At 42.4% G+C, this 23,559-nt stretch overlaps 1 protein-coding gene across 1 annotated transcript in view; it reads right to left on the minus strand.

The window, feature by feature from the left end:
• The window catches only part of HMBOX1 (homeobox containing 1), a 63,181-nt gene that overhangs the window by 34,355 nt on the left and 5,267 nt on the right, over positions 1–23,559 (minus strand). The window contains exons 2-4 of the mRNA XM_075707519.1: positions 15,110–15,589; positions 13,155–13,240; positions 2,903–3,013 (exon numbers count right to left, since the gene is read on the minus strand). Coding sequence (XP_075563634.1) covers positions 2,903–3,013; positions 13,155–13,240; positions 15,110–15,589 — 677 coding nt within the window. The remainder of the gene's footprint in view (positions 1–2,902; positions 3,014–13,154; positions 13,241–15,109; positions 15,590–23,559) is intronic.

The raw sequence follows: 23,559 nt of genomic DNA on the forward strand, positions 1-23,559 counted from the left end.
CTGGTGTCCTAGTCCTTCCAAACTGTTTCAAGCGAAAGTTTTCTTTCCATTACTACACAAACAAGTTCAGTCAGAAAATGGGCTTACTCTGAAGATCCAGCTTTCCAAAATAAGGAATTAAAGAAATGGGGGAACTAAAAGTTCCCAAAGACCTCACTTTGCCCAATGGTAACTCAAACGCATAGGTGCTTCTCCACAGACAGACCTGACTGTGTCACTCAAAGGAGAAGGATTGAGATTTTATTCCCAGCAGGAAAAGATGGGATATATGAGAATAGAAGGCCAAATGTCACTTCCTAGTAAGTAAGCGAATAGAAAAAACACACACCAGTCATTTAATCTCTTAAGTTTCTTCAAAGGAGGACAATCTTTAACAATCTACAGAGAGTGCAGTGACAACATCGCTTCTTTGTGAACATGGCAGGAGGCTCTATTGGTTGCCTCATTTTCTGACTCTAGAGAAGGCAGCAGAACAGCTAGTCAAGTCTACTAATCACAGGATACTGTAAGCAGTATCCAAAACTTAGGCTCCAAATTGGTTTTGTAACAGCATTTTAAATCCAGGATGCTTTGGACAAGGTTGGTACCTCCCTTAAAACACTGTATACACTGGCACACATGCATGTTAAGGATCTCTTGGCTAGCCAGTCTAACCTGCAATATAGTAGATGGCAATAATTTAAAGCAGTGGATTATCCTATGATAAATAACGCAACCACCTTCCTCAGGTAGACTTTTCCAACAGCTGTGGGAAAACTGAGGGATCCCCCCTTTACCTCAGCCTCTAAAAGAAACCAAACGTTATTTGGTTCTAATGGGAATTTAAGTGCATCCAAATAGTCCCTTGGCATCAGCAGAGGAGCCATTTTGCCTTCTACACTTCTTAAAAATGCTGTATTAAGATCTCTTATTTGAAAAAAGGTTAAACTCAAACTACTACTCTTCAAGGAATTTTTCCATGCGTGTATAGAGAAAAGCGAACAAGACCTCAGCAAGACAGCACATCAGAAAAGTGGAGGTTAACGTCGATTCATTTCAGTTTAAGCCGTAACCTTCAGTGTTGCTAGTCTTCCTTCCTTAGACGCTTCTCAAGAGCGGAAGGACAAACAAGATGTGCGCTTGTGGATATGGGGAAAGAAAGTTAAAAGGAAGAAGTAAAGATTTTAGTGCTAAGTTTGACAAGGCTTCTCTTATCCCAGCACAGAATACTACTTCTTAAACAGCTCCAAACGATACTGGAAAGAGAAGATGCAAAGCTATAGGAAAGATCCACACATCAGTTTTCATCATTAGGAGTGGACTTCTCTCCACTGTTTTGGAGGCAATACCTTCCGTCAAGGGGAAATGGCTGAGAGTTTCTTCGTAGGGTACAACTTGAGGCTTTCAAAGCAGCTGGGGCTGGACAGTTGTATCCAGTAACTTTGCTGATCCTTAGTATCACACTTCCAGCCACTGCACAATCAAGGCTTCCCAGTGATCCCTGCAGCTTGTCAGCACCTCACAACCCTTGGCACTTTCATTCTTTAAAGCAGCTTTCTAGATGCTTAAAAGAAAGGACAAGCTCGGCTGTGGCTTTGAACCCACCCAACTTTCAGCTAAAGTATTCTCAGGCCAACTGACAGCTGGAGCCTCTTGATTTGCAGATTACACACAGAGCAGAAATTTTGAGGATTTGTTGTCACTGGGATTTTTCTTAATAGAATTCTAGATACTGAAGCCAACTTCACATTAGAGAGCCTGAGTCTTAAATTCCTTAAAACAATTACACAGTTAATTTAATCATGCCATTGTTTAAAGGAAATTAAATGTAAATATTTTGATCTTTACAATAAAAGCTCTAAAGGGAAAAATAACAACTGCGGTCAAACAAAATCTATGGAGAACAATGCAAGTAAATTAATTCAACTGTGATTTTGAAGATTGCTGGTTAGTTAAAACATAATGAGGAGCTTTACTTCTCTTTTTATATTTAAGACCTATTTTGAGATTTGGAGAAGCAGGTGGGATTTGAGAGACACATCTCCAACTTATCAGTGTAACTATCAACATCCCACCAAGACATCCCATCAACATCCCATCCAACCCAGAACCCTCTGAAGTTATCCCAAAGTTCCTCCCACCAAAATGTGGGGGGTTTTCCTGCAACTTTATATTATGCAGCCATTTGTTCATTCTTAAGAGCTTCAGTATATATTTCATGTTAGCTGACTACAGTTCATTGACTGCTTCTGATTCCCAGAGTTAGCTAGTGGTGAAAGGACAGGGCAAGTAACCGTGACCAAGGAGCTGGACAGACAGCTATGGATCAGTCAGCTCTGGATCATTTGCGGCAAAGCAAAACACAGATTTGTTTCTACCCTCCTAAAATGTAAACTGGTGAGAGGGAATACCTCTTCATGGCCTCAAGCTGCATCAGGGGAGGTTTAGATTGGATATTAGGAAAAATTTCTTCCCGGAAAGAGTGGTCAAGCATTGGAACAGGCTGCCCAGAGAGGTGGGGGAGTCCCCATCCCTGGAAGCGTTCAAAAAACGGGCAGAGGTGGCACTTGGGGACATGCTTTAGAGGGCATGGTGGTATTGGGTTGATGGTTGGACTGATGATCTTGGAGGTCCTTTCCAACCTCAGTGATTCCTAGTTTTACTTCCATTAAAAAACAATCCAGCCACCAAGCCAGGAAACATGAAATTCTTACTTTATCCTTAATTGGTTTAGTGGTGGGCTTGGTAATGTTAAGTTAGTGGTTGGACTGGATGATCTTAAAGGTCTTTTCCAACCTAAACGATTCTATGATTCAGCACACCAGACCAAGAAATGAACAACCAGTGATAATAAAAACCAGTGACAAAAGGTTTCTTTTCCATAAATAAAACAGCAGGAGATGTTTAGGCTGTATTTGTTTACCAGGATTTGTCTTCTCAAGCTGGTACCATCTGTAAAATGCCCTTTTCTTTTGTTCACTAAGGTCCGACCCCTGCTGCAACAGCCAATGGGAGATCCGGCTCTGACTGATACCTGTAAAAAAACGGAACAAAAACAAAAAAAGAAGAGAGAGGAAGAGAAAACTTGTCTTTTAAAAACATTTTCAAGTGGTTTATATACTGATAAAAGGTGTTGTCTTACAAAGCCCAGGAACCCATAATGTTTCAATCACAGAGAAACTAAGTTCAAGCTTCCCTGCCCCATCCTTAACTGCTTTAACTTCTCCCTGTTGTTATTTTCAGCCTTACCCAAGGTACATCCTGGAATCAGCACAATCAGCCTACAAGCAAAGAGGGTACAAACTGGGAAGCCAAATCTACCTCTGACCTGAATTGCCCACACCTTCCCTGATTCTTGTATTTCTTCATCTGTGAAATGGGAACAAGTCCCTTACCCACTATTGTATATAAATAATGATAGTTACATCATCATCATCCCTTACCCACTATTGTATAGAAATAATGATATTTAGATCATCATCATTCAAGGCTTGAATAAGAAGAGATGCAAACATAGAAACAGTTTATGTGATATAGATCAAGTCAGCCCAGAAATGGAGCGAGCCAACTATCAGCAGCTATAACAACGGCCAAAAAACAAAACAGAAAGGGCAGCTGCCTGTCAGCAAAGCGGGATTCAAGCTCTAGACATCCAGGCAAGATTAGGGACAAAAAGTTCCAGAGTTTTTAAAGCAAGACTTCTAAGAAAACAGTGAAAGGGGAAAAAAAAACCCTAAAAGTTAATACCGTTATTTCCAAAGCATGGCACTGAATGAAGGATCAATGCAGAAAGGGAAGTGATTAGAAGGAGGGGAACCAAATAAAACAAGAGGTTTAAAAGTGCACTAGGAGGTGAACTAGTAGGTTCATTCGAAAAATAAAAAAAAAATATATAGTTTGCTGAATAACTGAAGCGGTACTTCAGGTAGGAGGACTCCCTGTGCTTTCCACAAGGCTCTTCAGCTAGCGGAGAGGGTTAACACCACCTCAACTCTCCGGAGAACTGAAGTTTTAGGAGGGCTCCAAGTAACAATATACTGCTGACCACCACCTGTGCCACCACCTGCTTGGTGATAAGACTGAGGCAGGTAGAGACTGCTTTTCACATGGAAACCGAACTACCTCTCCCCTCTGGAGATGCGCCAAGGTTTTCCAAGATCTCATAATCGTATTTAACTCATTAAAAGCAACCCCCTGTAGTTATACCACTTCTAATAGAGGGATTTTTACTATGGTTTTTTTTGCATTGAACATAGAAACTAGTTAACTTTAGAATGATTAAACTTGACTCTCAGGTGTCATATTCAGGTGAGTTTACTCCAACCAGATGTTTAAAATCATGGGGTCTGTGCTCTTAACTGTTCTTCCTTACACAGAATTCCAGAGACTATGAAGTTTTAATTGTCCTGGGGAAAAGGGACAGGTGTGGTTTTTTTCGAGTACAGAAGCTTTCAGCGGAGCTCTGCCCACAAAACATACCCTGTTTTGGTTTTGTTTCCCGCACATCTACTGATCTCCTCAACACCCCCTCCCAGAGACTGCCTTTGCCTCCCAACTGAAAGAGCTCAGAAACAGCCGGAGCAGTCGAGTTGACCACCCCCAGGGCCCACACTGGGATACATAACTGAGTTTATACTACTAGGGAAATGGAATTATTCAACCAAACACAAACCTTAGATTCTGCCAAGTTTACATCAAGTAACTGTGGAAGCATACAAGTTAAATACCAGAAGTCAATATGAGTTGATAAAAGTCTCCAGCCCAAAACAAGGCTTCAGTCTAGTTGAAAACCAAGCAATCTAGATGCCTGATAGCCAGTGAAAATACCACGTTTTGAAAATCTGCAGCTCCTCACCTACTGTTACGAGTTATAAAAGCCATTTCTTTAACACAGTGCTGTGGGACACAAATGTTTGCCTCACTGCTTTTGGCTGCATGGCTCCTATTAATCAATGGGTAGCAGCACCATTAATCTGCTTGTTTACTACAGTCCACTTACACTTATTGCAGTGAATTAGCATTTGTTGAGTGTTTGGATAACAACGTAAGATATAAATGCAAAGCATTATTAGATAAAAATTATAAATAGAGATTAAGTATCTTCAACAAGAGTTGTATAGTGGAAAATCCAAATTCTGCTCAAGAGGCTGCCTGATACTGCCATAAAGTGGTACAGATGTTAGCCACTTCAGACAATGTGCTCGAGACAAAGCAAAGGAGCAGGAGCCAAAAGATTCAAGCTGCGTATTGCCATGTCCACATTTGACTCATTGCGAGTCCTCGCACTTTATAAAGTCATGTCTGCAAAATGGAGCTTTGTAAAGGACACAGAGACGTACAGATTCGAGGAACGCACTATAAATTCTCGGTACATTATTATTTGACTACAGCATCTCATGAATAGCACTGCAGTCCACAGCATTTTTTGCATTAGCAAAAAGCCCATACCTGTCCATTTGGCGACCAGTCACAAGTGGTGTTCCCCAGGGCTCAGTTTTGGGGCCAGCCTTGTTTAACATCTTTATCAATGATCTGGATGAGGGGTTGAGTGCACCCTCAGTGAGTTTGCAGACGACACCAAACTGGGTGGGAGTGTCGATCTGCTGGAGGGTAGGATGGCCCTGCAGAGGGACCTGGACAGGCTGGACCCATGGGCCGAGGCCAACTGTGTGAGGGTCAACAAGGCCAAGTGCTGGGTCCTGCACTTGGGGCACAACAACCCCATGCAGCGCTGCAGGCTTGGGGAAGAGTGGCTGGAAAGCTGCCTGGCCAAAAAGGACCTGGGGGTGTTGGTCGACAGCGGCTGAACGTGAGCCAGCAGTGTGCCCAGGTGGCCAAGGAGGCCAACAGCATCCTGGCTTGTGTCAGGAACAGTGTGGCCAGCAGGAGCAGGGCAGGGATCGTCCCCCTGTACTCGGCGCTGGTGAGGCCGCACCTGGAATGCCGTGCCCAGTTTTGGGCCCCTCACTACAAGAAGGACATTGGGGTGCTGGAGCGTGTCCAGGGAAGGGCAGCGGAGCTGGGGCAGGGTCTGGAGCACAGGGCTGGTGGGGAGCGGCTGAGGGAGCTGGGGGTGTTCAGCCTGGAGAAGAGGAGGCTGAGGGGAGACCTGATCGCTCTGCAGCTCCTGACAGGAGGGGGCAGGGAGGGGGGTCGGGCTCTTCTCCCAAGGAACAAGTGATAGGACAAGAGGAAATGGCCTCAAGCTACGTCAGGGGAGGTTTAGATTGGATATTAGGAAAAATTTCTTCCCGGAAAGAGTGGTCAAGCATTGGAACAGGCTGCCCAGAGACGTGGGGGAGTCCCCATCCCTGGAGGGGTTCAAAAAATGGGCAGATGTGGCATTTGGGGACACGGTTTAGTGGGCATGGGGGTGTTGGGTTGATGGTTGGACTGATGATCTTAGAGGTCCTTTCCAACCTTAATGATTCCTAGTTTTTACTTTCATTAAAAAATAATCCAGCCACCAAACAAGGAAACATGAAATTGCTACTCTCCCCTTAACTGGTTTAGTGGTGGACTTGGTAGTGTTAGGTTAATGGTTGGACTGGATGATCTTAAATGTCTTTTCCAACCTAAATGATTCTATGATTCTATTTTGCTCTTTGGCTAGCAAAATTCTATAGCAGTGCTGCAAACCCAGGTAACATGTTGGGTACAGCTTAGGCAGCTGATCTTGCTTATGGTCACAGGAATTTAGGATGACCTCTAGAAGACCCTTTAAGCCCCACTTCCTATCATTCTTTTCTGGTTTTTATTATTCTCTTTCCTTGTTTCAGAGATCTGCGGTGACAGCTGAGCTTCTTAAAGGTTTTCTCTATCTATACTGCTCCTCCTCTTTTTGTTTGTAAGATATAAAATATCTTTCATCTGTACATCAGCTCGGCCCCAAAACTGTATATTCCAACAGCTTGACCGATTCAAGGTCACGTGCAAAGTCTGCAGCAGAAGAACTGATCCAGGATCTCCTGGATCCCAGTACAGCGTCTTAATCACAAACCCATCCTTCACCTCTTTCAGTTAAAAAAAACCCCCGAGTTGTCACATCAGTTTCTTGCATCTCAAGTGGGTTTTATACAGTTGAGTCATAGGGACAATGACTAGTACTACCACCAGTACCATCCTGTCACACTGTCTGTAATCATGCTACTTTAGGAAATTGCACTGGCAGGAAAAAAGAAATCATCCTGCTGCCAGAAGCAGATTAATGAAATAAGTTCTCTGGAGTACTGAAAATCCAGCTGTCTTGAGGAAATTCACTCTCAGACTGAACCACAGACCTCAAGGAAGACTGCCATCCTCTGGGCTCAGCATCAGCAGGGACACGAACACATTGTAATAAGCACAACTAGTTTTCTCACAGAAAATACTGAAGAAAGAATTGGTAAACACAAAGGATCATAGCAATTCAAATGTTGACTTCTTGTGTCACATGTCACTCCTTCCCATAGCAGGGTGCACTTCCTAATTATAAGCAAAATGGGGATGACAGTACACGCATGGTCTTCTGGCCAGCCCCGCTCCCTCCTACATAAATTATTTGGGGAAAAAGCTTCCCTTTCGAATACATAAAAGAAATGGCAACATGCATCATCAAGAGAAGGTAACCGGTATCTGCAGTACAAATCCGCTCATAAGCCTCAAAACTGCTATTCATCAAGTCTTTGGTAACTGGCTTTCACCTTCACAGATAGATTTGTTCGGCACCTCTACTTTGCATTTCTTTAATGTTTCTTTCAGAAGAGGTTTTTAGAAGCACCTGGAATACATCAGATTTGGAGAAGAAAGTAACTGACTGTGTTTTAATTCTTCAGTTTGTAAGCAAAGTCCTAGATTCATATAATACATGCTTGCAAAGGACATCTATCAATTTAGAAGATTAGCAAAGCTTGTTTACAGGAAACCTGCAAAGATCAAAATCATAGAAAAACAAATCTTCCCGTGTTGTCATGAGTATTAAAAAAAAAGGACGGAAAATGTTTTTCAAAATCCAGTTTCTTGCCATTTCAGATGATCGGTAATTTTCTGAATTCTCTTCACAATGGAACTAGTTAAGTTTCACTTTCTTTGTATTTGCATTTGCTCAGCATCCCTGTGTGTAGGTTCCAAACCTTCAGGGACTTTATTTATGTTACAGCAGTGCTTCAAGGCTGCCCTCCACCGCGCTAGATGCTCTGTGTGTGTTTAGCATAATACAAAGCTAAGTCCTGAAGATCTCATACCAATTAAGAGAGAGACAGTAGGACAGGGCTGAATTGTACAAGCAGAATAATTGGGAAGGTTAGCAGAACTGCACACTGGAAAGCTCTAAGTGTTATGTATTTAAAAAAAAATAAAAAGACTTCTGCATTTTATTGTTCTTGATTTTTTTTAATGGTGGTTTAGTTTTTATGGCACTAGTTAAGAACTGAGAAATCTAAACTCAAATTCCTGCTCTGCCGCAGACCGCTTCCACTGTGACCTCGGGAAAGTGAGGGTTTTTTGTTCCTTCACTCCTTATATGTAAAAAAATGGAAAAGGTAGTAGTTCCAAACCTCACAGAGGCATCATCCATCAAAGCATTTAGCCTGGCTGCAAAGGGCTCATCTATGTATACTCCTCCCTCTCTCCTTTACTGTAAAAGATTTCTGAAAACATTTCCCCGCCCTCCATCTACATTTGGAAGCTAAAAGACCGCATCTTTTCTCTTTATCCTTTGCCTTCTGACCATAACTTACTTGGTACCCAAATACAATTCTGGTGGCAATTAAAGCAAATTGCAGCACATGACTTCAAATTACTGTTGATAAAAATTTGGCATCTCACCTGCCACATGTAGGGCTAAATACCTACCCCCAAGTAAGCTGCAGCTATGTTAAAAGGAGCTTCAAATAACAAGATAGGAAATTCAGCAGGAACTATTATTAGCTCCTGTTTATACTGTCATTTTTCTTATCAGTAGGAGATTATTTATACAGAGCCCAACCCAAGTGCTTCTTGTTTATCTTATTACAGACACCATTAAAAAAGTTTCTATAAAAAGCAGCTCCTGTATTTAGGACCAGCACTAATAAGTGTTGTGCTAGGTTTTTGCTTCTTATCAATCATTCCGTTATTTTCAAGTCACCATTTAATACTCTGTTACCATCTTCCAATCTGCCCTCTTCCCTCAGTACAAGGCAGCCCTGTAGAATATCTTCCAGGTTTCATTTTCCCTGACAGATTCATTATCGAAATGACTTTTAAAGTTTCTGGTAATTTTATAAACACTAAGAGAGCCTAAAATGTTGTTCTACTGCAACAGCTGACTTTAACCTTCAGCTCCGTGTTCCTCTCTCACGTATCCTCCCTCTCCACCACTTCCCATCCCCTTGCGCTGCAGCACAGGAAAAACAAAAGGAAAAGCTGTTTACTGTTGCAGTCTGTAAAGGCAAGGCTGCTTAGTGTGCTTTGTAGAACTGTGGCTGATGTAGGAATGTGTAAGTGCATTGCAATATTAGGATTAAGATGAGAAAAAGGAGAAAGATATTTCTGAATGAAATCCTATATGGCTTGAAGACTTAGCGAATTAAGGTAAAATGGAAGTTTCGAGGGGCAGAAGTTGCAGGAGAGGTTCCTGCACCAAGGACAGAACACGACAAGATACAGAACAGGGACAAATACGATCATAAGCACAGGGGAAACAGTACACTCGCTGGTGAGCTAATCCAAGATCTGCAATTTGAAGACATGCAAATACATTGGTTTAGCCAAAGTTCATCGCTTATATGTCCAATTTGGCCAACTTCAAATCCTGCTGTAATTAAGGAAGCAAAGTTTGAGGTTCCTAGCCATCACTCTGTTCAGATGCACTATTACGCCTTTCCCCTCTCCATGCCATTCGCCCCTCCCATTACACACACACAGTTTTTTAGAGTAGTAAAGACATTGGTAGAGATTGAAAGGAGAAAGTTGACAGCATGGGTAGCCAAGCCAAACAACTCTCCTTCTGGACAGAGCCAGCCATAAATTTTTTATTTCATTTCTTTCTTGCCTCTCTTTCCGGGGCAGAAGAGGTGAACGCTAAAAGCTGAGGCTACGCCACTCTGCATTTATTTCAAGTGCTAAACAAATGACTTCCAGCTGATGCAGGGTGGTAGCCAGTGGATGGGCAAGTCAAATAAGCCCAACATCTGCACTGCAGCCTCCAGAAACAGCTTGCTGTGTTCGTATTACAACAAACGGCGACAGAGGCTGTACGCACACCAGCCCCTGCGGGTTGCCCATCTGTTCTTGCAGAATTGCCCCCTTTCGTGCTCTTTCACAGCCTCTTCGTTGGCCAGAACAGGGTTCCACCTCGATGTGCAATATGATGAAGAGGACCCTGAGACATGGATCACTGGAGGCTGAACAGTATTCTGAAAAGGTATCACTTCACTGTCGTAGTCCTCCCCTACGCCATCTGCTACTGACCGCTCTGGATTTTATTTATCTATTTTTCCTCGTTTACTGAATGCTTTACAGAATGGCTTTACCAGTAAGACTAAGCCTGTAAATACTGAGATGATACCATTTGGGATCATATATTCTGCAAAGTATTACCTCTGTCTGTACAAACTGCTTTTTTAATGAACCAAAAGTGGTTTCCAGGCCTTCCCTGGGAGCCTGTTTCACAGCTGAATGGGAAGGGATGTTGGAAACATCTGAAGAATACACAAGTCAAGTAGCACTCATCAGGCCTAAGACAGCTCTGGAAGTGAGAGCCCTGGGACACGCTTTCTGCTCCGGGTCTCTGTCCCGAGCTATTTTCAGTCACTCTTCACCATCCTGTGCTTTTGAAAGGAAGCTGATGTTTCTCCCGGTAGTACTGAGCACGCTCTTTAATCTGGTCCCTTCAAACATCTCTTTGAGATTTACTATTTCTTTCAGATAAGCCATAACTATGTACTTAATAGTGGCACATAAGTACTACACATCTGCTTACACAAGGCTGTGGGTTGTATTTAAACTGAATCAGCTCCCGTAGCCCTTCCCACCAAGCATATGGAGGATGACACAGTTCAGCTGCAAAGGGTAGTGAGAGGAAGAGACTGGTGTGTCACAAGCCTTGCAGCTACCTCTGCTTGAGAAACTGCATCACATGCAAAATATCACTTTCTTTTCTTATTTGAAAGGTCCATGCAAGCCCTACTGGCTCAGCTGCAACAGGACGTAGCCATTTAACCCTTAGATCTACCTGGTTTCCCATTGATTTGGCTTGAAAACAAGGTAAAAACACAGTGCCATTAGTTCAGTCTTCACTCCGTCCCACTGACAGGCTCAAAAGCGAAGTCTAGTAATGCTTTCTTGGATCACTGAGTACATTCTGGATTCCCCCCCATGTTATGCAGGAGGGTTGAGTGGGATGGGTGTGAAACTTAGTCAACCATGTACGAAGTGGATGGTGCCGTTTACTCACGGGAGGCACAGCCTGGCAAAGACAAATGAAAGCTCCCAAGGCTAAATGCCAACTTAATGACTTTAACAACTGAAATCCAAGAGAGTAGGTTGACGATGGAAGGAGCAAAATGATCAGGTGCGAAGAGACTGGTCTTGACTTCCCTAGAGTCTGGCCTGCAGGGATATCAAGACATGCACCGAGACAGCTAGCTAGTTATAACTAGATCAGCTCCTTTTACTGATACAGACACTGTCTTAGATTTGGTGTGGTGAACCTGAGTCAAGGGCCCTGCATGCAGCAGTCCCACTGACAAAAGAAAAAAAAAAAAAAACAAAAAAACCCACGCTTATTTTGGAAAGACTTTTTCTGCAATTTTTTCGTCTTTACTTTACTGCTCTTGAAGGGAAAGGTAGTTTGACTTGCTGGTAGATGTGAAGGGTGTTATAGAGGTTAATTCAGAGATGAGTTATTCCAGGACTATATTCAGGCAAGGACTGCACAAAAGTAGGGGAGTGACCCTCTAACTACCACAACTTCAGAGTTCAGATACAATTTAAGCAACTCTACTTAGCATTGAGTAGAGTTAACATCTGATAAGGTTAATAACACTAGAGTTACACAAAATGTTAATCTCACAATTTTACAGATGAAATTGAAACCAGGGAAGGACAAGTAATTTTGCCCAAATCACAGAGAAGAGTTGGAGATGTGGAAGGAATTCCTGGCTCCATGGCTCAAGCACCCGTTTCTGCCTGCCTACCTCAACTGCTAGCATGTCTGCAAACCCAGATCTCCCAGACAGATGGGTTCTTGTGACATTTCAGATACTGGAAATATCATAAAAGAACAACTTCCCTCCTGCCGATTTGGCATTCCTAGTCATCAAGGAACCTTAAAAATGATCTATTTCAAGATCTTTATTCAAGCTTGGGTTTAAAAATGAATAAATGTTATAGGTATAACATGGCATTGGGCTATCTGTATTTTATCATCAAATCTTCATCCTAAGCATGCTCCCAGCTACGCTGTTCCGGACAAGCAGTGTGAGCCTGTAAAGGAGAACTAATAGCACCCCACAGGAGTAAGACTCCGTTACTCTTTGTGTAAAGCTCTGGAAACACACCCAAGGAAGAAGTGATACCACTGCAGTCTGTTCACTTGTCCTGAACGTGAAAGAGAGAAGGCACAGGGCAGAGGGCAAAAAGAGAGGTACTTCTCCTTCTAGGTAAAATCTGAGCTAATATGGTCATCCCCTCAACTTCACATCTGATTTTCATTAATCGTGACTCAAAGGCAAGTGATTGAAAAACTTCAAACTATCATAATCTGACTCCTGGATGTAGTGATACCAGCTATAGCTGTGTCTCCTGACTATTCATATACATTTTATAATATAAATACATATTATCTCTCTCTCTCCCCCCATACATAGAGGTGCAGATACGAATCTATTTGCCGCACTCAACAAACAATTTAAGAATTAAGGAAAACTTTTCATTTTAAGATAAGAACTTCGAGCTTATTATAATGCTGTAAAATAAAATCTGCTAGCACAAGCCACAAAAAAAGAAAAAAAAAGAAAAAGTGATTCACTGGGGAAGTGCCATGATGTGCGGGACAATGGGTCTTAAATCAAAGGCATACATTATCATGACTAAGCTGACAGATCTGCACTGCAATGCAGAAAGCCAAGCAATATTCCAACATCTGCACCGTGCACAGATAGGCAGTTAGACACAGTTTCCCAAAATGAAGAAAGGACTCCCCGAGCTCTTACCTGTTACCTGTGCAACAACTGCTTGGGAAATTCTCCGATTGGCTAGGAAGGCTTTGATTTCCTCCTTTATCACACTGCTGTCCCTCCTACCAAAACAAAAAAAAACGAAAGAACACACAAAAAGACGGACAGACCAAAGCGCACTCTGAAGATGCAAAATGGCTTTATTTCCTTTATTTAGGGGGCAAGGAGTGGGGAAGGCAGGCATTAAAATAGTCAAAGTGCCTCACCGGTGGACACTTCTAACAAGTGTCACGTTTGATCAAAGTACCCTAGCAGGAGAATGGATGACTCATGTCCTATATAATTCATATTAGGTGCAGCACTGCCATATGGAATGTACAAAGTTTCATTACACAGGGATGAATAAATCTCTCATACCAGCATAAAAACCTCAGTCATAAAAATGAGGCACAAAAATAAAAAATAAAGGATAGCAGGGTCTGCATGGTTAGCTACACAAATGAATATACATACACAAACCTTCTCCAACCTTTCAAGGAAAAGACCCGAAGGAGAAAAGATTTTGCAACCTCTATCCCCCCACCACTACCTCCTTAGTCCACAGCTTGCACTGAATGAACAAGTGCCAGTTATTTAAAGCCTTTGTATGATTTTTACAAGGTGTGCAAAGATAGTTCAGAAGGGACTACAACTGTGCTAAAAAGGAAATAATTTGGAGATTGCACCGGGACTGCGATACACAGCAAATTTCAATTGCAGTAAACACACACTTTCCCCTCCTCTTCCTCCCTCCCTTCCTGAGAAGGGCAGACAATTAAAAGCAGACTTTATTAGCCTTTATTATTTGGTAATTTCCCTTCCCCTTCTCCCCTTCTGCCCCAGCAGCATTCAAGGCAGATTCAAGCTTGCTAATGTAAATGCAAAATAAATGCTACGTTGTGAGTTCATTTTTATTTCTGAACCCAAAACTCAAAGGAATAATTAAACTTCAGCAATGGGAACTCCTGCATACTGCTATACTCACCACCTTCCTGCATTATTCCATTATTCTGCAGCTGACAGTAGATGAGGTTGGTTTTCTTTTCTTACTGCTCATCTCTAATCCTCTCCCCCAAAAGCCACACCTTTACCCTAAATCTCCAAACCACTTCAAACATATTTTCATCCTGGAGCTTATGTACCCCAGTTCTCTCATAGGTACTTCACAAATGTTGCAATTTTGGGGAAAAAAAGACATTCCAACATTATGACCAAAACTGTTTTGAGACATTTGGCCTTTCCTCTTATTTCTTTTTGCTATCAAGCCCACTGACTCCGACTTTCATCCTCAGTGGTACAATCCCTTCCTTTCATCTTTGCCATAATGCTGAAAAGGAAGCTGCTAAAAGTAAAGGAAGGTCAGTGTGGAAAAAAAAAAAAAAACAACTGGCTCTCACTGAAGACTTCTGCTTTTTCTTTATTATTTGTATTTTCCTATGCCAATCTGCAGACTGTGCAAATCCCAGAGAGAGTCAGCCCCTGCCACAAACAGATAACATACATGCTCTGCAGATCCCAGTGGAAAGCATTAACCAAGCAGATTCCCTACTCCCCCTACATATGGAAGGAAATGCAACCGGTATGAAGTAGTGGAACAGGAGTCATGTGAATTGACACTCAGTCAGAAGCCTTCTGAATAAGAGTAGGGTGGAAAATTAGTGCGCTAACATCAATTTCAATTTTTGGTACAGCATGGGAAAAAATATTTCAACAGTAAAACAGATTGTGGGACACCCACACAGGGACGGGGGTCGTCTGCGCAAGACTAAGAGGCAGGTGAGAGGTACCGAGACAGTGACCGTCAGGGAACTAGCTGGGGAATATCTGCCTAACGCAGTTCCTGCTTTCTTGATAATACCTATCACTACTACAGCAGTCCTCCAACATGCAGATTTCTTCTGAGGGACTTCTCACTCTGACTTTCCAAACTTTTTACAAAGACTTCTACTAACCTCATCAGTTCCTCCACTTTGTCATCAATGTCCAAGTCCTCTTCAGAAGCTTCAAAACTATATGACCTTTGAGCCAAGCTGTTTGCAAGTGGGTAGCGGGTAGGTGACATCTTCCCGTTGAATGCAGACAACCTCTCGTTACTCTCCCTCCCGTTCTGATTAGTAGTGCAAGGCTGTGGGGAGGTGTCGTAACTGTTGCTCGGTGACGGGGACATCCCAGAATGCTGGGTCTGCGTTGAAGCTGTGGCTGTAGAGGAAGATGCTGGGACATTGTTGGTACTGTTGCTGTAGGAACCACCTCCGTAGCTAGACCTTCTTCCAAATTTGTCACTATGCTCTTGATCAAGACGATCCAAGGTTTCCAGCGCGTGGAGGATTTCATGTCTGGTCATTCCCGTACGTCTCAGGCGCTGAAGCAGGTCTATCTGCTCTATGGTAAATCTTGGTTCGTCTGTGTAGTGAGACATGGTTTCCAGCAGACTAAAAACAAGGTAGAATGTAAAAGCACATACTTCAGTTCAATAGTTCTCTGTGGTACACAGAAAGTACCTTACATGCAGGAAAGATCAATTCTGGTCCAAAACTTTAAGTCACACATATGACAGAGCCGGCAGCCCAACAATCCACCTCCAAACAAGCCCAGCAGGCAACCTCCCATGAATGCTAGTCTCAGTATGTAGCAGAAGGGCTTATTTACTTTGAAGTGCTCAAATAGCATTTCTCTCTTCTACTAGCATCCCCTGCACCTTCCACAATAAACCTGCAGTAAGGACCCTTTCGCTTTTGATAAACCACTGCTACAGAGAGAAAGCAGTTGCTCGGTAATTAAGGCTGCAACTTGATTTCAGAAAAAATTTTGCCCATTGCTAAGCATGCACCAGAGAGAAATCCCAGATTCCAAAACTGTTAGGTCGAGGCCAGCGGTTGAGTTTTTCTGGAGAAGCTTTAACCAGTTATGACATGAGATTTATGAATCTCAACTCTTTCGAATCTTAAGTATGAAGTGTTCAAGTTGCCCTTTTTGTTGCTACCTTGAAAAAAAGAAGATAAAACCACACCTAGCGGAAACTCTAGTGACCTGCAGGATCAAAGTTGATTTGACTGAAGTCCCATTTCTGAAGTTTGATTTCTGAAGTTAGTAACTTTTGAACCTGGAATGTTGTCACAGATCGCCTGCCCTAACAAGGGAAGTGCAGCACATCCAATTACTAGTGAGCTTTCATTTAAAGAAATAAGTCTACAGCCTTTTCCCCTCCAAAGGCAGGCTTCTCATGTAACTCAATCATCATGGTGGCTCATCAAAAGCATTTTTAACTCCTAAACTTCCCAAGGTGCCAGAACAATGAACATGTATTTGCTGAAAAGCCCAGAAATGGAACTGAAAAAAAAAAAAAAAAATAATATGCTCCCTTAATCTCTTTTCCTTCCTAAGTCTCCTCACTACAGATCCTCCAAATGGCATACAAATGACAAGATCACCTCCTTCAGAACTCAGGATCTTGAGAAGAAGGGATGGCAGATGGAGGACAGACAGAACTTGGCAAAGAGATCAAGGCATTTTCCATCCTTCTTGCGAATCTTCTTATGAGTCAAGGGTTTATTACAATTCCTGCAGGAGAGCAGGGTGAAGAGATCACTCAAACTCCAGGAGACGTGACAGAGCTAATGTACAATCCCTACAAGCAAGGGCAGACAAACAGCAGCCTCAGGGAAGTCAAGGAAGAATTCCAAGGACCCTATGAAAACCGAAAGAGGGATGATGGCTGTCACAATTATGCTGGACTTTCCAGGACTTTCCAGGGACAGGGCTGCCTATTCCTCTCTACAAATTTTGAAGATCACTCCTCATTTCCATTTCTGCACTGGCACAGAGAAGTCCCCAACAGGAGCCACAAAGTGACAAAACTTTTTCAATTGCTGCATTTAATCTTTTTTCAGATTCATGAATCACAATAAAGGAAACCAAGAATCACGGTAAAGGAAACCAAGCCTGTAGGTTTTGGGGGTATAGCGAGGAAACCTCTTCAGGAGAGTAACATCTCACAACACAGACCTGACTAAGCAATGGAAACAGGTCTGTCCTTGAGTCAGAGGGTATAGCCATGTCAATACTAGTAAATTAAATAGTGCTCATGAAGAGGCACTGTAGCACCTACACAGAGTCGTCTGCAACATTATTAAAACACTGTAACTGTCTTTGGCACAGTTTTGGTCAACCAGTGCACTCCTGACCAACCCTCAGGCTTTTCTCAAGATTTTGCATGGAGCAGAAACCACAAACACTCTGTTTGGATGCAGCCACTCAGCCTCAAGGCTAAGAGCGTCTGGTAATACGGATGTGGCCAAGTGGCCTTGGGGCTGAAGAACAGCACCGAGAACTAGCTTGCTTAGTAGAGTTGTAGAGTGTAACTGTACAGACATGGTGCTACAAAGTCAGGATGCATAAATGGCATTTGCAGCCTGGAAAATACAGAAATGAGAAGAAGCTCCTATCTTTGGTCTCACAAAGCAACTATCAAACCCCTTGCGTTGTTTCAACAGTGTTTACGTGGGAGAAAGAAGCAGGAGGACAATGCAAGGGGATGACTCCCATCCAAGAAAATGACTATGGGAGAAGACAGACTACAGCCATATAAGTGCTTTAGTCCAACAGGAATGTGCTGTTCTTTGGACAATTGATTACTGAAAACGTACAAGCAATTTTAAATTTTAGAAGACAAGCACACAGATTATTCTACTAAAAGGAGGGCACAGCAGCCAATGCAGCAGTAGACTAGCAACTGACCGGAATTGTAACAACTATAATTTGGAAGTCGTACCTCAGACTGAGACATTCAGAGGTGGACAAGGAGCATTTTGAAACAGACATTGTGTTCTAGGTTTGGCCTCTGCGTTGGGGAAGGCAGGGCTGCTCAATCATTTCCTCCAAGCTTTGTGAGAAGTGTCACACTGACTTACTGACTCACATCACGAACTCCTGTACAGCCTGAAAGTCCCCCACGTCAGCTCTGAGTAGCATGGTTTTCAAATAGAAAATCTCTTCTTAAACATCTGGCCTTGAGATGGTTTTCACTAGATATATCAGCTCGCCTTTCGTTAGAGATAAACCCATTTTTGGCATTTCTTACCTGTATTTCTCATGTCACCATTTCCTGGTTCATTTATCTGTGAACACCAAGTGTCATGTGCTCAAGTGCTTGTCAAACTGGAGGATTTAATGAACCAGAACCTCCACCCAGAACTACCTCTACGCAAAATTCCTGTTTTACTGACTCTTCGACGTTTAATACCAAAATATACTTTAGATTATCTAGTTTAATCTCCAGTTTGCCACAGACTTAAAAAAAACCAAAACTTTTGTCCTTCTAGCCCTGTGAACAGAAAAACTCGCATCTGACAAAAGCATGACTTTCCAGATGGCTTCAAAAATGTCAAGCAACACAGAACTTACCATTTCCTGCAGCAGTCTGTTGCCACGGACAGTCATTCCCTTTAAAATTTGGGTGTGATCCCCGATTTGTCTAAAATGTCAGGGCTGAGCTTCCAGATCTGGGTTCTCAGGCCAAATTAATATCCTTTGGTGAATTACACATAACCCTTTAGTGAATCCTAAGTATCCTTTAGTGAATTACTAGTGAATTACACATAATGAACTCCAGTGTTCTAACATGCAAGAGAAACGGTTGACCTTCTGTTGTACGCAGCTGTATGTGGGGGAAAGTGATCTGGCCTCCAATTTGTCCCACTTTGATGCAGCGGGGATCTGCTGTGCATGTGCAGTAATTTCAATCGCACAGGGATGCAAGGACTGCTGGACAAGGCCATCTGTTGCCGTAAGAGTAAGATATTCAATGATATCCCACTTGAGTTCTACAGAGTGCTGTTAATCTGTGGACTGCTGCTAAAAGGCTTGCAGAAAGTAATCTAAGAGCAGCAAACCTACTGTCAGATTAAATCCATTATACTATGTTTAACACAATCACTGGAAATATGTTGGCAATTTGAAAAAAGAAAAAAACCAAAAAAAGAAAAAAAACCAAAGTCAATGATCCCAGCAGTGTGTCTGTCCATGCAAGGTAGCCTTCTAGCCCTCCAACCCTTTTAGACAACTTCTGTGTAATTTTTTTAACACTTAAAAAGATATGAACACCAAAATCAGATACAGTATCTCACTGCCAGTCTCATTAATGTCATACACAGATGTAGAAACTGCCTTGCTTATACTTACACAGCATACATTGCATCTGACATACTTGTTATTGGTCTTCATTTGGTACTCTTATTCATATTTTCACATGCTTTTATACACAACCATGAGATCTAGAAACAATGCTTCTGAGTGAGTTTTATGTACTGAAAACAACTGCAGGAACTGGGAATTTTCCATTAAAAACCCAAAACAAATATTGCAAAACCTGGTATTATTGAACATGTTCCAACATTGCCAACTATCTACTGCTTTTTAATGAATAACTACAGTAACATTATTTAGAACTGTTATTCTAGCAGGGCTTCAGTTATTTTCCCTTTTTAAAATATTTTAATAAACTTATTCTGTTTAAAGATCAATTTACAAAGCAGGTAAGGAAATCACCCATTTTAGAATCATCATCATTTCATTCACCTCATTAATTAATGGATATTCTCCACTACTTCATCCCCCCCATATTGCTCTACAAGCCTCTTATCCTCCTGTCCTGGTTTTGGCTGTGATAGAGTTAATTTTCTTCACAGTAGCTGGTGTGGGGCTGTGTGTTGGGTTTGTGCTGATAACACGGGGATGTTTCAGCTGTTGCTGAGCAGTGCTTGCACAGAGCCAAGGCCTCGGCTGCCTCTCACCCCACCCCACAGCGAGCAGGCTGGGGGGCACAAGGAGCTGGGAGGGGACACGGCCGGGACAGCTGAGCCCAGCTGACCCAAGGGATGTCCCACACCCCATGGCGTCACGCTCAGCACATGGAGCTGGGGGAGAAGGAGGAAGGGGGGACATTGGGAGTGATGGTGTTTGTCTGCCCAAGTCACTGTTACATGTGACGGAGCGCTGCTTTCCTGGAGGTGGCTGAGCCCCTGCCTGCCCATGGGAAGCAGGGAATTAATCCCTTGGTTTGCTTTGCTTGCACGTGGCTTTTGCTTTACCTATGCAACTGTCTTTATCTCAACCCACGAGTTTTCTCACTTTTACCCTTCCGATTCTCTCCCCCATCCCACCGGGGGGGAGCAAGCGAGCAGCTGCGTGGGGCTTAGGTGCCGGCTGGGGTTAAACCACGACACCTCCTGAATTCCTCTGGCTAGCTATAATTCAGTTTGCTTCCCCCCTCTTTTTTCCTTGTGAAATACAATCAACTGCAAAAGTAACAAGAAGTAAAATAAGACAGGGACAAGCAGAATGATTGGGGTTGTGCAGTAGAAATAAAGATTGTAAATATTCTTCCTGAGAACAAAGACTGTGGACCAACTGCTTCGCTGTGGTCAAACTTTGGCAAACTTTGCTGCCAATGTAGCAAAACACCCTCAATGCTAGCAGATCTTAGCTTATAATCACATGTTTTACCTTCTCATCAGTTAGCAAAACTCTCACCAGTTACAATGTCAAATTTCCTTCGGGAGATACCCGAAAAAGAGAGCCAACCAAGGGAGAATCTCCATGCATTTTTCTCCCTGAAATTTCAAAAGCAAGACCTCTGCAAAGTTCCAATTAAACTCAAAACTAAAATTAACAATTTTTTTTTTAACAACTGAATCTGGCCCTTAAAATGGATCAAGTTTATTTAGATCCTGACAGAAAAAAGGCAGCTTAAAGTATCAAATGTGTTTACATTTCTTACATTAAGTTGGCAGTCACACCCCAAGTAAGATGGCCCATTTCCACTTACTGCCTCTCACTATAAAGCCTTAACACTTCATGCTTATCTTTCCTGGCTCATCCAAAAGGAACCTGAGGTACCTGAATATCAGATTGAAGGGAGAACTATAAGGAGCTAAATGAAAAAGAACTTATTTTCCCTCCCAAATCCACAGACATAAAATATCCAGCAGGTCTCAACCAGCCAGATGCAGCACTGCTCTTTTTCATTTCTAACACCACTTTCTGGAGTGAAGGCTACTTAGGGGCATAATTGCTTTCAATACCATTGCTTTTCCTTGTCATACCACCAAGACTTATTTAGCTTGGTTTTTGTATGAATTTCACCCTTTAGATATGGGGCTCCCTCCCCACTTTGAAAGTACTGATCTTGAGTGGGGGTAGATGGCCAGATACAGAGGTGTTCTCTTCCCTTATCTTCCTGCATCTTAGAGAGAAAAGTAAGGAAAAACACAGCAAGGTTTTCTCACTCACTATCATAGCCCAAGCCCACACAGATACAAGAATCATTTACCCGACACTAACTCTCTAGGTGATGGAACACAGCAGAATAATCCCATAAAAACAGCTACGAGCGAAGTCCATGTCCAATTGAACTTGCAGAAGTTCAAAGCAATTCAATTACCCATTTGGGAATAAGGCCAGACACCAGCCTTAACACCTCTAACACTTGAGAAAATGGCTCTGGACTCTTTAATGATCACAAGAAATCATTTTTTCCACTCTTCTACTCACTGTACATGAGTAGAAGTACTCTAGCATCACTGAAGAGATCCTCTTCTGCAGAGGTCCTTCTCCAAATTTCCATTAAAAATCAACTGCTTTATCTAATAAGCTCTGCAAAGCTCAAGACTTACAAAACCAGTTGTGCTTTTTGATATAAGACCTATATTTGGTATAATCTGCATAATATGGATGTGGGCTAGAGCCAAAGTGTTCAGAACAGGATCCTAGGTCTGGTAATTGGTTTAAGAATGATTCTGATAAAGTCACATCAACTGTGACACACCCAAACAGGATGGGGAGAGATGCCAACTTCAACCCTTCTTTGACATATGGCATCTACTGCTGGTCCAGGGCAGGAGCCTAACAGCACTACACTGTCCTGTTAACAATATCTCCAGAATTTGTAATCTTATCTTTTATAGCACCATCATTTTTTTGCAAAATAACATGCACTTTCTTGGTGTCATTGAACACAATCTCACCCTTTAAATGGAAGGACAAAATCACAAGGTCAAGTTGTGGCTTTTCAGCTCAAGTAGGTTATCCCAAAGTATATAGCAAAAAAATTACTTTCTACAACTGGTTAACTAAAGTGTTTTAACTATCACGGTCTTTCTCACAGCTTGAACTCCTTAGCCTGCCAGCTTCTTCTTATGTGTATGTGCATATACTACTAGTGAGAACTTGTGTCTGAACAACTGTGGAGATGGATGTCCTCCAGCTATTAAAAACATAGCAGAGAGAGCAGCTGTGCTGGCTTTGCATGGCCAGTCCCCAGACCATGCACCAGTGTAAAGGTCCTGATTCGGTAGGTCTGGGCTGCTATGTTTCCTTTCTGCATGAGGTCTCTGATCTAGACAGCAAGCAAAAATGGATATTAAGGATGGCACTGCTATTTCCAAAGGCAATATAATTTGCTTATCAACCAGCCTGATATTCAACAACCTAATTCACATGAACTACCGCTCCGGATGCTTTCTATCAGAACCAGTGACTACAAAGAAACTCTACTTCCACCTGCCCCGTCTGTTGATTTTTTTAACCATGCTTTATATTATGCAAGCTTGTTTCTCTCTCCGTACATTTTTATGAAATCCAAGGACCCAAGCAAAGTTTCATTCACTTCTTCCTTTTCTACATCTCACCCACTGTTACCCATCCCAAAGGATGCAGCTGGTTCTTACAAGATGCTCAAGAGAGGGACTTTCATTCTGAGCTGTAGCTGTTCCACAAACAGAGCAGTTGATGTATATCAGAGAGTAAATGGTGCACACCGTACACACACATTCAGAGGCAAAGATTGTGACCCATCGAGTGCAGCTCTAAGACACCATTGAAACAAAATTGGGGCATTTAGGGCATAACACTATCTAGTCCACCGAAATTCAAGCTTTGGCCTTTTCCATTCTTACTGAACAAGTGCATCTCCTTTTATTTACAGCCAATTTAAATATTTCAGAAACGCCCAAAGCTTTGTACCATGTTAAGCAAAGCTGCCTTCAAATCAGTAGCTGATGCTATGAATTCTGGGGCGCAACAGAGGATTAAGGATCTGACTCATCTGAGCCAACACTTATGCTCATCAGTTGCAACTCCAGTATTTTCAGTGGAGTTGTACCAGTTTTCAAGAGAGAGAAAAAAAATCAGGCCTCAAGTGCTCATCATATCAACGAACACAGAGCCATCCTTATCCATACGTTAACATAATTATCTCCTGCAGTTGCATCTCTTAGTTCTGATTTTCAAAGAGGACTCTACTCCCATTCATCCTGATTCACAAACAAAATGTAATGCTTGTAATGACTGCTCTCATCCCAGGGAAACGAAAGCTTCACATTGCAGCAAGGAGTGAAATCAGACT

This window comes from Pelecanus crispus, chromosome 3 (genome assembly GCF_030463565.1).
Source record: "Pelecanus crispus isolate bPelCri1 chromosome 3, bPelCri1.pri, whole genome shotgun sequence".
In the NCBI taxonomy this organism is placed as follows: domain Eukaryota; kingdom Metazoa; phylum Chordata; class Aves; order Pelecaniformes; family Pelecanidae; genus Pelecanus; species Pelecanus crispus.